Below are 13,966 nucleotides of genomic sequence, written 5' to 3'. Positions count from 1 at the left end.
TTGGCAACCCATCCTGTGATGTAGGGATTTATACCTAGTTTAGTGAGTTTAGCTATAATTCCAGAATGGGGGATGGTGTTAAAAGCATTGGTGAGGTCAAGATAGCCTTACCCTCGTCTATGGCTTTGGTGACTGCCTCAAAGAAGTCGATCAGGTTCAGAAGGCATGATCTGCCTTTCAGAAACCTGAACTGGGTGGGGTCCAGAGTTTGGAGGTTACCAATGTCTTTGTTTATGAGTTCCATGATGATACGTGCCATGGCCTTGCAAATCAGGCTCATCAGGCTAATAGGACGATAATTCCCAGAATCAGTGGTGGCTCCCCCTTTGTGAAGTGGGATAACTGTTGCTGTGCACCATTCAGTGGGCACAGAGCCTGATGTGACACTATGATTGAACATGGCGCTTAGGTGAGGAGCCAGTTCATTCTGAAGTTCATGTAAAACGCAGCCTGGGATGTTGTCCGGTCCCATGGATGCTGTGTTTTTGGTTTTAGAGAGTGCAGCTTTTACCTGCATAGATGTGATTACAGGGACTCTGCATTCTTCCTGTATAGATATGGGCCCTTTAGGGGGTGAGAGGGGGTAAAGTTAGCACTGAACCTATCTGCCAGGATGTTGGCAATATCAGTTGGTTCTGTAATTTTCATGCCTTTGTGCAGATCTGAGTGTTACCTTTGAGATTCTTGACATAGCTATAGAATGCTTTGTGGATGGCCTTAGAATCAGTGGTGACTTTGTTTTCGTAGCTAGCTTTGGAGGATCTTATAAGGGATCTCAGCTTCTTAACGTGGCTGACCAGGCAGCTCCTCTACTCATGGGATTTTACTCTCTTTTGCAACAGTTTCTTCCTTCTGTTGTAGAGTTTAGCTATCAAATATTCACCTTCATGTGAATATAAACACCCAAACTCTTACATTTTATACACAACTATATAACAAACCTGCATGCTATACCTTACTCTGTTTATCATGTATTTTTGTAACTTACAAATGATTGATACTCATTGTATAACAGTATTGCCGTTGTACATCTTAGTTTGTGTCATACCGTATACTTCATGTAATGTTCTTTCTTTGTAACATCCGAGTATTAGATCAGAAAATTATTTGTGTATCCCTACACTCATGCAAACAAAATACACTATCTCCAATGTTGCAATACTTCAGAATTAAAGGAAGTACTTGGTTTTCCAACAAAATCAAATACTCCCTTTGCTCTGAAGCCATATGACCTCAAAGTAAGTATATTTAGGAGTGGGCATACAACCCCATATTTGGGGATCCAGGGACAGCATAGCCTCATGTCAAAAAATGCAGTAGTGTAGTTTTATGTTAGTTGCAGTACCATATCAGTATTGTGCTTTAAGTGTGTGCTTTATTTACTGCTCTGTTTCAGTAGTAACAACTTGTGCACTTTGCATGCAGTTCCTTATGATGAATGAAAAACAATTGCATGTCTGATGATACTTTGAACTAGTGTCCAGTTACTTAGGAGATGAGAAACTACACTTTTTAAGAACCTGATAGTGTTAGAAATTATATACCTTTCCATTAATATTGATGGTTGGATGAAGTGGCACTTACTTTGTGCAATTGTTCAGTTCCACATATATGAATTATTTGAACAAAGAAGTTGTTTCACTTTAATTTGTTATGTATGAAGTACACTGCAATAATTTCTAAAATGGACTTATAATGATGTGTTTGACTTTAAAAGCTGTGATACTGACAGTGTCTCCGTTTTCTAATAAATTTTTTGGGATTGAAGTACTCAGTACACATGTATGTAACATGTTCCTATGATAATACAATATACCCTGTACAGTTAGCTTGGGATTCTGTAGTTCTTTAACGCATGACCTGATACAAGTCAGAAGAAACTGAGGGTGAAATAAAAAAAAAAATAAGCTGTTGAGATAATTCTGACATTATATATTCTTTCAATGACCTAAATGAATGCTACTGTTTTTAGGCCTGAGCTCACCATTAGTTTCCAAACATCTGAGATGAAAAACCCTTTTAGCCAGGAAGAGCTTGGGTAAGTGCCTCTTGGGTCTATTTTTGCATATTTAATGCATGTATTTAAGTGTGTAACAGTTGAATTATCTATCCAGCACTCTGTTTTCCATACTTGTGCCTTCTGTGTCCCTGTTGCAAACCTTGGATCTACTGAACTGTTTCACTGCTTGATATCAAGAGTCTCATACAACTATTAATTGCAACATATTCTTCCCCTTTCTAATCCAGTCTTTGGATGCTCCTCCCCCTCTCCCTCCTTCCCTCTCTCTCTATAAATATATATATATATATATATATATATATATATATATATATATATATATACCCACACACATTATGTTAAACTTTGCAATATTTCATTTACCAGAGTGAAGAATTCCAGAAGGCTTATCAATCATTGTATCCAGCTATACAATAACTGCATCAAATCAGTCAGTAATGGCTGCAGATGAACAGCAGCTGAGATACAGAGTGGATGTTATGACAAGTATTGCTTTCTAGATGTTCACCGTGCATACAGCTGCAGTAATCACAGATGGGTTCTCTGCCGTCAGGTGGTCCCTCGGTCGGCCGAATTCCAAAGTCTAGGTCCGGCGTCGGTTGTTGTCGCTTTCTCTCCTGACGTCAGTGAGGCCGGAGTATATAAGACACAGCCGACGCCATGTTCTTCTGTCTTTTGCCGCGGTGCCCGGCAGAAGCAGTTCGCAAGTGCGGTCGGCCAGCTCCTGAATTACGGAAATATTGGAAACCAAGTCTTCATTAAAGCTAAGTACCCGTTGAAACTTTTCTTGCCTCAGACCGATGTCAGAAAAAGTTAATAATTGTATTTCTTGTGGGAAGCAAATACCGCATAAGGATTTCCATTCCCTCTGCATACCTTGTTTAGGCCCAGACCACGATGTCTCGGGCTGTCGCTTTTGCGCTACCTTCAATAAACGCACTATTAAGCGTCGGGCGGAGTTTGCCCAACACTATTTTGGTAAAGCCTTTGATTATAAAATGTTGTCGGACTCTCCGACTACCGTTTTGTCCAAAAAACGCAAGGACAAGGACCGACACGTGAGGCCCGCGGTCCCCACCGACACCACGCCAAAACAGGCTACACGTGGTCCGGTTCTCAGCGAGACGCCTTTGCAGTCCCTGACTACCGACGACACTCCTTTGGCAGTGTCCTCTGTACCCGAGACCGCTGGGACCTCGGCCCTTTCCCAGACTACAACCACCGAAGCCTTTGCTAATGTTGAGCCTACTAATGTGGACAGGTCCACTTCCACCCATGGTGTCTTTAGACCCTCATCTTCTTTTCTTATTAAGGCCTTTACTAAATCCAAAGCAGCCAGGCATCCCAAGAGGCCTGTTGCACAGGGCCCATCTCCAGGTCCCATGCCTAAAAAACAGATGCTTAAAATGGCTGAGGATTTAATTACTCTTATTAGGGGTTCTCAACTCCCTCCAGACAAGAGACCCAGAGTGGAGGAAGATTCTCCCTCTTCTGATCAGGGATCCATTTTATCAGAACATTCTGATGTAGAGGAACACTCTTACTCCCCTTTTGAGGATTCGGATGCAGAGCAGTCCATTCCTTCTGTATCTCCTCCTGAGGATTTTTCCTTTGGGGAAACCTTGCACACTTTGAGGGAACACTTCCATTGAGAAGGCCAAGACTTTTCAGATTCCAAGAAAAGACTTAGGGAATTTCTTTTGTTACCTCAACACAGACCTCTGGCGATACCCCCTGTTTTGGACATACTTGATGATGTTTATTCGAGGCTTGCCTTAACCCGGATTCTCTGCCTCCTGCACCAGTCAAACCTGATAGGTACTACAGAGTACCTAACTCTCACCAATTTCTCTTCAAAGCCATAATGCTGACCCTGAAACCATTTCACAAGGCCCCAAGGGATTGAAGGCCTCCACTGCCAAGAATCCACTTCCTGCAGAAAGAGAGTCAAGATCTTTAGAAAGGTGGGGAAAAAGGTATATACCTCGGCCACCCTAGCCATGAGGGCCTTAAATTGTCAGTTTCATATGCTTAAATATCAACAGTTCCTGTTATCACAATTAAGGAATAAAATGTCTCAACCTGAACAACCAGATTTGAAGGAGTTACAGGATATGATGCATAGTGCAGAGCAAGTGGGTAAACACACCTTACAATGTGGTTATGATGCCCTAGAGGCCTCAAGTAGAGCAGCTGCTACAGGATCAGTCATTCGCAGACATGCCTGGCTTAGGGAACAAAACTTGCCTGATCATGTGAAAGCTAAACTTCTAGATGCTCCTTTACAAAAGGATGTGCTGTTTGGTACTAATGCTGAGGAGATACTATGGAAAATGGAAGAAAAAGCCAAATCTATGCAAACTGTCAAAGCTTTTTTACAGGTCCAACCACCACGTTTTAGCAGAAACTGGCCTTCAAAAAACTGGTCCTTTCCAGCCACTGACAAGCCCCAAAGACGTAGATACAGACGCACAAGGGGCAGAGGGCAATCACAAGGATCATGTAGAGGCCGACAATGGCAAACTCCAGCACCAAGAGGTGGCGAAGACAGTGCACAACAATACAGGAAGCAAACCCAATGACTCCCTCATTTCCATGCCAAGCATGTCTCAGCTGGCAGCACCTTTGGGAGGAAAGCTAGCATTATTTGCAAGCAATTGGCATATTGTCACAACAGACAAAGGGATCCTGGACATTATAAACAGAGGCTACAAATTTCAATTTCACACTCTTCCAAAAATGAGAGGCATGCCAAACCTGCCACAAAATCAAAGGGCAGAGGCACAACTACAAATTTCAAAGCTCATAAGCATGAGAGCTATTCAAGAGGTACCTACTCACGAACAAGGTCATGGTTTTTATTCAAGACTTTTTCTGGTACCAAGGAAAGGAACCGACTGGAGACCCATTTTGGACTTATCCATCCTAAACACATTTCTACTCGTACCAAAATTCAAGATGCTCACATTACAGCAGCTTCTTCCCATGCTGGGCAAGGAGTTTTGGCTGGTAACATTGGACCTCAAGGAGGCATACCTGCATGTCCCAATCAGACAAAGCTGCAGAAGATACCTCAGATTTCTTGCAGGTTCAATCCACTATCAATTCTCTGCATTGCCCTTTGGCTTATCTACTGCCCAGAGTATTCACAAAGTGCCTGGCATCAGTGATTGCCTACTGCAGACTTCAAGGGATACAAATTTACCCTTATTTGGATGACTGCCTGATCCAAGCGGACAGCAAGCACATACTTCTGGAACATCTGGCATATGTGACACGGTTACTGCATTCTCTGGGATACACAATCAACAAAGAGAAATCAAGGCTAACACCATCTCAGAAAATAACTTTCCTGGGTGCCAACTTGGACACAAACACCCAGATGGCCTACCTTACACCAGAAAAACAGGGGCAACTATCTCAGTACTTCAAAATACTAGCAAAAAGTACCAGGCTTATTGCAAGGAAAATCCTGCAGGCTCTGGGATTCATGGCATCTTGCATTCTTTTAATCCCATGTGCAAAGCTGCATATGAGGAAACTTCAATGGTACTTAAAAAACCTATGGTCTCAACACAGTCACAGTTTGGAAACAATAATACCAATAATTCCATGTTTGCAAAAGGAATTTCTATGGTGGGCCCAAGCATGTCAAGCAAACACAGGCCTCCCATTCTGCAAGCCTCAAGCAAAGCAAGTCATCACAACAGACGCCTCAGATTACGCCTGGGGGCTGCACATGACGGACAGGTGCATTCAGGGCAAATGGTCCCAAAAGGAAAAGCACCTTCACATCAAAAAGAAATGCTAGCAGTAATAAATGCAATTACAGCTTTCAAGGACTTCCTGCATCCAGGACAATTACTGATAAGAACAGACAACACCACAGTAATGTGGTACATAAACAAACAAGGAGGAACACATTCATACCCCTTGTGCAGACTAGCCATGACTCTTTGGAACTTGGCTCTGGAATGGCAAATCGAACTTCAAGCACAGTACTTGCCAGGATTGGAAAACACGCTGGCAGACAATCTAAGCAGAAATATGACAGATCCACACGAATGGAAGTTACATCCTCAGGTGTTTACAGAAATAATCCAAGCGTGGGGGAGGCCAGACATAGATCTTTTTGCCTCCCACAGGAATCATCAATTGGAAAAGTTTTGTTCGAGCACCTTTCATCCAAAGGCCTGGAGAGTGGACGCCCTTTCATTCAGTTGGACAGCATGGACAGTTTACGCATTCCCACCTCTGCCTCTTCTGCCCAAGGTGCTTTTGAAAGCAAGAGCAGACAGACCGAAGATGATACTGATTGCTCCAGATTGGCCAAGGCAACACTGGTACCCACTCCTGAGGAGCCTAACACATACTCCTCCTCGGTCCCTGCCTCTAATGCCTCTTCTGCTGACTCAGCACAGCTACAAAACTCTTCACAGTCAGCTGAAAACACTCAATCTCGCTGCATGGAAAATTCCTTAACACCACAACAGACCCTACTCCCCAAGGAGGTGCAGGATGTCATTTTGGAGGCCAGAAGGCCATCTACTAGAAAAGCTTACTCCATAAAATGGAAGCGGTTTTGCTCTTGGAATGAGAAAAAGGCCAGGACCCTAGAAAACTGAACTTGCCTCAGGTATTACAGTATCTAGCTGAGCTGCTGAACAGTGGACTTTCATTTTCTTCCATAAAATCCATGCCTCAGCCATTTCTGCAGAATTCAACACGGATCCTCCTTTATTTTCTCATCCACTCTTGACAGTTCCTCAGAGGGGCTAAGAATATAAGACCACCAAGGAAACAACCAATACCAGCCTGGGATCTTAATTACATACTAGAAAAATTAACATTGCCTCCTTTTGAACCAGCTGCCTCAACAGATTTGCAATATTTGTCCTGGAAAACAGCCTTCCTTCTGGCTATCACTTCAGCTCGTAGAGTTTGAACTACAGGCCCTCATGGCGGTGCAGCCCTTTCTCATCTTCCATCAGGACAGGGTTTCCTTACCAACCCATCATTTATGCCTAAAGTGGTATCCAGGGTAGCTTTAAATCAAGCCATACACCTTCCTACCTTTTACCCCAATCCTCAAAACAAAGGGGAAAGGCTGTTACATTCTTTAGACATCCATAGGCAGCTACGTTACTATTTGGACAGAACAAAGTCCTTCAGGAAATCAGAACAACTCTTTGTGTCCTATGCTGTAGGGGCTCAAGGGAAGCCAGTTTCCAAGCAGACTATTTCAAAGTGGATAGGCCACTGCATACAGTTTTGTTATTCCTATCATGGGAAATCTGTTCCTACAGGTATCAGATCACACTCCACCAGGGCCACAGCTACCTCTACAGCCTTCCTCAGAGGAGTTCCTACCAAAGATATTTTGGAGGTAGCCACTTGGAGTTCTGTACATACCTTCACAAAACACTACCACCTGCCTTTATATTCCAGAACTAGAGCAGGCTTTGTCACTGCTGTGTTGCAGGGCATTCTGGCTCAACCCAGTTCCTCCTAGTACCTACCACCCTGTGCGTAGCTTTGGGACTCTACCCATCTGTGATTACTGCAGCTGTATGCACGATGAACATAGTACAGTTTTGTACCTACCATAAATGTAGATGTTCGAGTGCTAATACAGCTGCAGTACAGGTTTCCCTCCCTCCTTCCCCACTTGGTAAAGGCATGGGGCCTAACAACCTCTTCATACAACCTGACTGGGTTATCCTTCTACGGTTTATTTGCTTGCAACTACTGATTTTGGATTATATTGCATTGCTTGTATATACATATAAACATAATTTATGTATTGCCTTCCTTCTGGGGGCACCTGACATCTGGGGCAAGAAAGACTGAAGAACATGGCGTCGGCTGTGTCTTATATACTCTGGCCTCACTGGCGTCAGGAGAAAGCGACAACAACCGGCCGGACCTAGACTTTGGAATTCGGCCGACCGAGGGACCGCCTGACGGCAGAGAACCCATCTGTGATTACTGCAGCTGTATTAGCACTCGAACATCTACATTTATGGTAGGTACAAAACTGTACTTTCTCTTCATTATCTGTTGTTACCTTTGCTCCATATAAACACAGACAGACAGGCACATGCATGGATGCACACACACACACACACACACACACACACACACACACACACACACACACACACACACACACACACACACACACACACACACACACACACACACACAAAATCACGCAATCTCTTACGCTTTTCTGTAGCTTTCCAGAGGTGTGAAGTAGGTTTTGGCAGTCTGCTAATATACTGTCAGCTGAAGTCAGTACACTGTATGCATAACCTACTTTGTCAGATAAAATCAGCATGCTGTCTGCATAGTCTGGATTAATTTCTCTAAATGCTTAGGTTTTTGCATACCTTGATGGGAGTGGTCACCATCCCTTAGCCAGGGCATAGTTAAAGTTTGTGAAATCAGATTTGCTTAAGTCTTTTGACATTTGATATGAGTGCTGTTCTCAGCAGCCACAATGTACCCAGAATTGCCTGTTTTTTGCAGTTTATAAAGGGTTACTTTTATCAGTAGCATATTAAGATGTATTTAAAGATTATGTTTTATTAGCCCAGTTGCTCCAACTACATCTGGAACTATCTGTGTTTCCTTGTTCCACATTGCTCTAGTTTCTGCTTGGAAACCTGATATTTTACAAATTTATGTCTTTTAGCTTGTATGACACTGTAGTCACTGGCTATAGCAGTCTCAATAATCAAAACTACTTCTGCCTTTTTCTCTTGAACTACAATATCTGGTCTGTTTGCTTCTGCCTTCTTAGCTGCTGGTATGGAGTAATGCCACATAAGAATTACTTCACAATTTTCAACAATCCTATGGTGTTCATGTTTCCAGTGTCTCTCAGCTGTCTCTATGTTGTAATGTTTACAAAGTCTCCAGTATAGCAACCGTGCCACATTGTTATGTCTTTCCATATACAAACCTTCAGCCTTGAGTGTATTGTATCCTGCAACAAGATGCGTAAGTACTTTGTTCTGCACTGCAAAACCCACATTTGTCTGTATCTCCTACATTTTGTATGGATTTGATAAACCACCTGGTATGTAATCTGTTATCATGGGCTGTCAAAATTAATATTTTATCTTTGGGTTTAAATTCACCCAATCTAAGCCATTTGCACATCAATTTGCACATCATCTCCCATTCTTTGTATTCTTTCTTTTTCTTTTTTGCAGTTTCTTTTGCCACTTGTTTTTATCCACATTTGGTTGGATTTCCATGACTGATGTCTTTCTTCTGGCTTCTGTTAACATAAGCAAAGAGGTTATCTTATTTTGTTCACATTTTAGAACTTTCAATATGTTTGCATCTGATGATGTCAATATATATGTAATGCAATCCCACAATTACCGACTTATATGTATAGTCAATTTCAAGGAGGCCCATGCCTCCTTCAGATCTAGGGATAAATAATCTTGGCAAACACTCTTGTATATCATATATAATATATCATTTGATGGGGATGGAGCAATTTTCTTTTTTTCCTGTCAACCTTATCCAGCTCTTTTTGTGGCCAGTCAGTCACCACAAAGCTATACGTTAAAACAGGAAGTGCAAGTTGATTTACAGCTTGAACTTTATTCCTAGATGCCAAATCAGTTTTCAGTATTAATTTTAGTTTTCTGAAGTATTCCTTACTGCACTTTGTTCTCATTGTTTCATGCTGCATCATTGCCCCTTCATCTATTCCAAGATTTTTGCACACTCCTTCTTGTTCCAAATCGTTTATATCACATTCCTCCTCAAGTTTTATATTTTCTCGAGTCTTCGGTTTTCCTCTTTCAAATGTTGCTTTTGCACATTTGTTGAGACAAAATGACCTGCCTATGTCATCTGAGGGGGCTTTAATAACTTATAGCCACTATTTCAAGTGTTTATCTGATTAACTGTACAATTTTAGGTCATCCACAAAAATGAGATGAGGTATCCTTTCACTTGATGATTTTCTTTGAGTTAGACTGAAACCATGGACTAGGCTTTTGAGTACACAGCTTATCAGACAGACAGCAAGACAAAACAGTAATGGTGACTAAGAATCATCTTGAAATATTCCATGCTAGATTATCACACCCTGGGTAGCAGTTTGCTTGTTTTTGTGGTCACCTGCAAAGTGGTTAAGCATTTCTTCATAGTAACTGCAGTAATATTTACCAATATGTGTATTTCTTTATGGTAACTGCAATAGTAACTATAGTAACATTTACCAGTGTGTGCATTTCTTCATAGTAACTGCAGTAACATTTACCAGTGTGTGCATTTCTTCATAGAAACTGCAGTAACATTTATCAGTGTGTGCATTTGTTCAAAGTAACTGCAGTAACATTTACCAGTGTCTGCATTTCTTCATAGTAACTGCAATAAAATTTACCAATGTGTGCATTTCTTCATAGTAACTGCAGTAACATTTACCAATGTGTGATGGATCTTGTACATCTGTAAGCATCCCACAACCCAGGAGTGAGAAGTACTATCAAATCCTTTTTTTGTAATCCATTTATGCCATACTGAGATTCTTGTTCTTTTTACAGGTCTCTGTTATGGCTTTGTTTAACAAAACATGATACTTTGTTCCACAGAAATCTCTTCTATTGGCCTTCTATTTTATGGCCGTGATTGAATTTTCACATAAATGTCAGTATACTCTATCTGCATTCAGTTCCAGTATATAACTTATATGGTGTTAGAAGACAGGTTATTGGTCAGTAGTTCTCAGGGTGATCTGCATGTTCTCTTTTAAGTATGAATATTTTTTCCCCATTGGTAGCCAGTCTAATGTCATTTCAGGATGTATGGTATCAGCAGCTTTTTACTCAAGGCTAAACCACAGTGCAGAGATCACAATACCTTTAACAAAAAGTTAGATACAGCATCTGGACCTGGTGTTTTCCAGTTAAGAGCATTCCTTAATTTTATTTCTGTCTCAGTAAGAGTTACTTCATTCCAATTTATTTCTTCTGTGTCAGAGTTTCTTAATTTGTCTTTTACTTCTTTTCTGCTCTCAGCCTCCTTAGTGTGCTCATCTTGGTCCTCACAGATATTCCTCCAGAATGTATTAATTTCCTCTGTTCTTGGTAGGAACTCAACTATTCACGTTTTCTTTCCTAGCATTCTGCTGATTTTTTGGGTCATCCCCAAACTCTAAACTATTTGTTTTGTATACTTTCTTTATATTTCTCAGTGTATCTCCAAAGTTTTTCAGCATGCACAGAGATTTTCAACTTATTGTTAGAGATAGTATAACTCAAATGCTAATCTGTTTTGATGCTGCATGTTTGTTTGATCTCATTCACTTTTCTAATGCTTTTCAGACTGATTTCCTTTTCTCTGTTCTTACAGTAATGATACTTCTTTTCATAACTGTTTCACAAGTGTTTTAGTCAGTGTTCTGTGATGGTGATCTTTTGCCCCCTTTATTTTATTTTAATAATTTATGGATTCTTGGTAATACCTTGTCTGTTATTAGTTTCACTGCACACTAATGTATTCTGTCAATTTCTATTATATCATATTGATCTCTCTTTCTAGTTCCAATTTTTTGACTAATTTGGCTTATTCATTTTTTGATAAATTATATGACTTATTTACTTTTGGCAGCATCTGTCTGTCATATACATCATTGTATTTGCCCATTTCTATCAAATCCAGCAGGTCTTCTCTTAAATTATTTTCTTCCTGATTGAGCATTTCTTCTATGGTTAGTGTTTCCTGCTCTTTCTGCCTCTTTTTGGAAAGATATTGGCTTTGAAATGACTGTGACATTTAATTCTGTGAAACATCTTTACCACTTTCAACATATAACTGAAGTAACAATCGATTTTCTGTACTGATGGACTGTTCTACTTCCTCTGTCCCTTCTTCAAGCTGTGCCTATTTTAACAAACACCATTCTGAAGTAGTTTTTGCATTTGAGATTCTCATTCAAATCCTTCACTTCATAACTGATCTCTTATTTCATTTTCAGTTTTCTCCATTTCTGTATCAAACTGCTAACTTGTCACTACATTAGAGGTCTCTGCTACTGTTCTCTTTCTGTAACATTTACCATGTCTGGGTGCCTTTGCCTGTATGTATTTTCAAATATTTTTGACTTTGCTTTATGATTATTAGTTAACATTGATTTCTTTTCTGAGTATAAACTGCACCATGTTAGTCCTCATTTCTTTTATCAGGCCCATTCCTCTGTCTTTAAAGTTGCAAATACCTGTGGAGGTTTTTCTTTCTCAATTAACACCTCATTTTTGCTTCATTTTCTATTTTACTCAATGCTTACTTTTCTGCATATTTTTTTTTTTTATTCAATGAATTAGTGACCTTAAATTGGCATCTGTAATGTTTGCCATATTTTTCTATTTCAGTGATTTTTCTCTGCTGTAGTTTTTCCCTTGCTCTTGTGGAATAGTCCCTTTTCAGGAACTCTGGGTTAGTTGCATAGAGGAAATAAAACATAATTTTTTTTTGTCCTCTAATGTCGACGTCTCTGTTTCTACACATCTTATCTGGCTGATCTTTTTTTTTTACTTTTTGTGGACTATTGTTTTGTATTTCCGCAATGTGGCCTCTTAGATTATCTATTGGATCAGGTCTTAACACTGCCTTTGCCAGGGCTGGCTGGACACTTTTTTATCCTGGGATGAGTGTGACCAGCTCTTCCTTTTTTCTTATTTTTCCATTTTTATATATATATATATATATATATATATATATATATATATATATATATATATATATCTGTATATATATATATATATATATATATATATATATATATATATATATATATATATATATAAAACAGTTTCTCTCTCTCTCTCTCTATATATATATATATATATATATATATATATATATATATATATATATATATATATGTATATATATATGTATATATATAGAGAGAGATATCAATTTCACCTTGGTGGTATTTAGGTCCACCACGTGAAGGTACCCACCAAGGCTTAAACCTCCCTTTCCTTTAGTTTTTGCTCTGATTTCATCTCTCCATCCAGGCCCTGGCAGTGTATGTTTGCTGATGTCTGCATAAATCTTCATATCTGTTATCTATATCTGTTAGATAAACTAGAACAGTGATCCACATGGAACTTTTTTATGCTCAGTCCAGGAAAGTTGCTTGGTTAAGTGTCTTTCTCTGGGTCATGTTGTAGATAAATAGAGACTGAAATCAAATCCTGGTATATTGAAAACAGCTTATCCACAACTTGTCCATAATCATTAGCAGTGACTACCTGGTTATCAGCTGAGCTCAGTATATCCTATACAATGTCTACCTGTATACAGAAATCAGTATGAGGTATGTATAGACTAACTGTATATCTCATATGAAGTGAACATACTGTAAGCATATTCTGCATATATCCTACAAAGTATGAGTTGCATAGTAGTTGTTAAATAAAAAATCAGAATTCAATACACAGGAGGTTCAGATTCAAAAGTTTACTAGTGTACACCAGGAGGCAAAAAACCATACAAGTACAGAATTTTGTCTGACATGATGCAGGAAGTACATAATATTTTATAGTGTTTACATTCAAGTTATGCCCACCTTACTGACGTGGTTAGTCACAAGGCATCTACATCACTTTTACTAACAGTATTCTATTCATCTAATAATGCTGATGCAGTACATTTTAAAAAACTTTTCCTTTAGATACACACGGCCTTGCTATCCAGCTGGCCAGTCATAATGTCTTTCTGTAAAGTTACTTCTTAAAGGTCTCATATCAGTTTGAATACAATAGCAGATTCAGACTTTAAATTCACCTCTTTGTTCACTGTTTCACTTTCCCACCAGCTGTGTTTTTATCTTTCAGGGACAAGTTACTACATCAGGAAAGGAAGATTTAATTATTTACAAGGACACGTTATCTTATCAGGAAGGAGCGG

At 39.7% G+C, this 13,966-nt stretch overlaps 1 protein-coding gene across 3 annotated transcripts in view; it reads left to right on the top strand.

The window, feature by feature from the left end:
- The window catches only part of CGREF1 (cell growth regulator with EF-hand domain 1), a 372,647-nt gene that overhangs the window by 148,613 nt on the left and 210,068 nt on the right, over positions 1-13,966 (top strand). For all 3 annotated transcript variants that reach the window (XM_044062355.1, XM_044062354.1, XM_044062357.1), the window contains exon 3: positions 1,973-2,038. In XM_044062355.1, coding sequence (XP_043918290.1) covers positions 1,973-2,038 — 66 coding nt within the window. The remainder of the gene's footprint in view (positions 1-1,972; positions 2,039-13,966) is intronic.

Source organism: Protopterus annectens, chromosome 2.part1 (genome assembly GCF_019279795.1).
Source record: "Protopterus annectens isolate FY-2018-M chromosome 2.part1, PAN1.0, whole genome shotgun sequence".
Lineage (NCBI taxonomy): Eukaryota > Metazoa > Chordata > Ceratodontiformes > Protopteridae > Protopterus > Protopterus annectens.
Note: the sequence above shows the minus strand (reverse complement) of the source record. Positions and strands in the feature narration are given on the sequence as shown.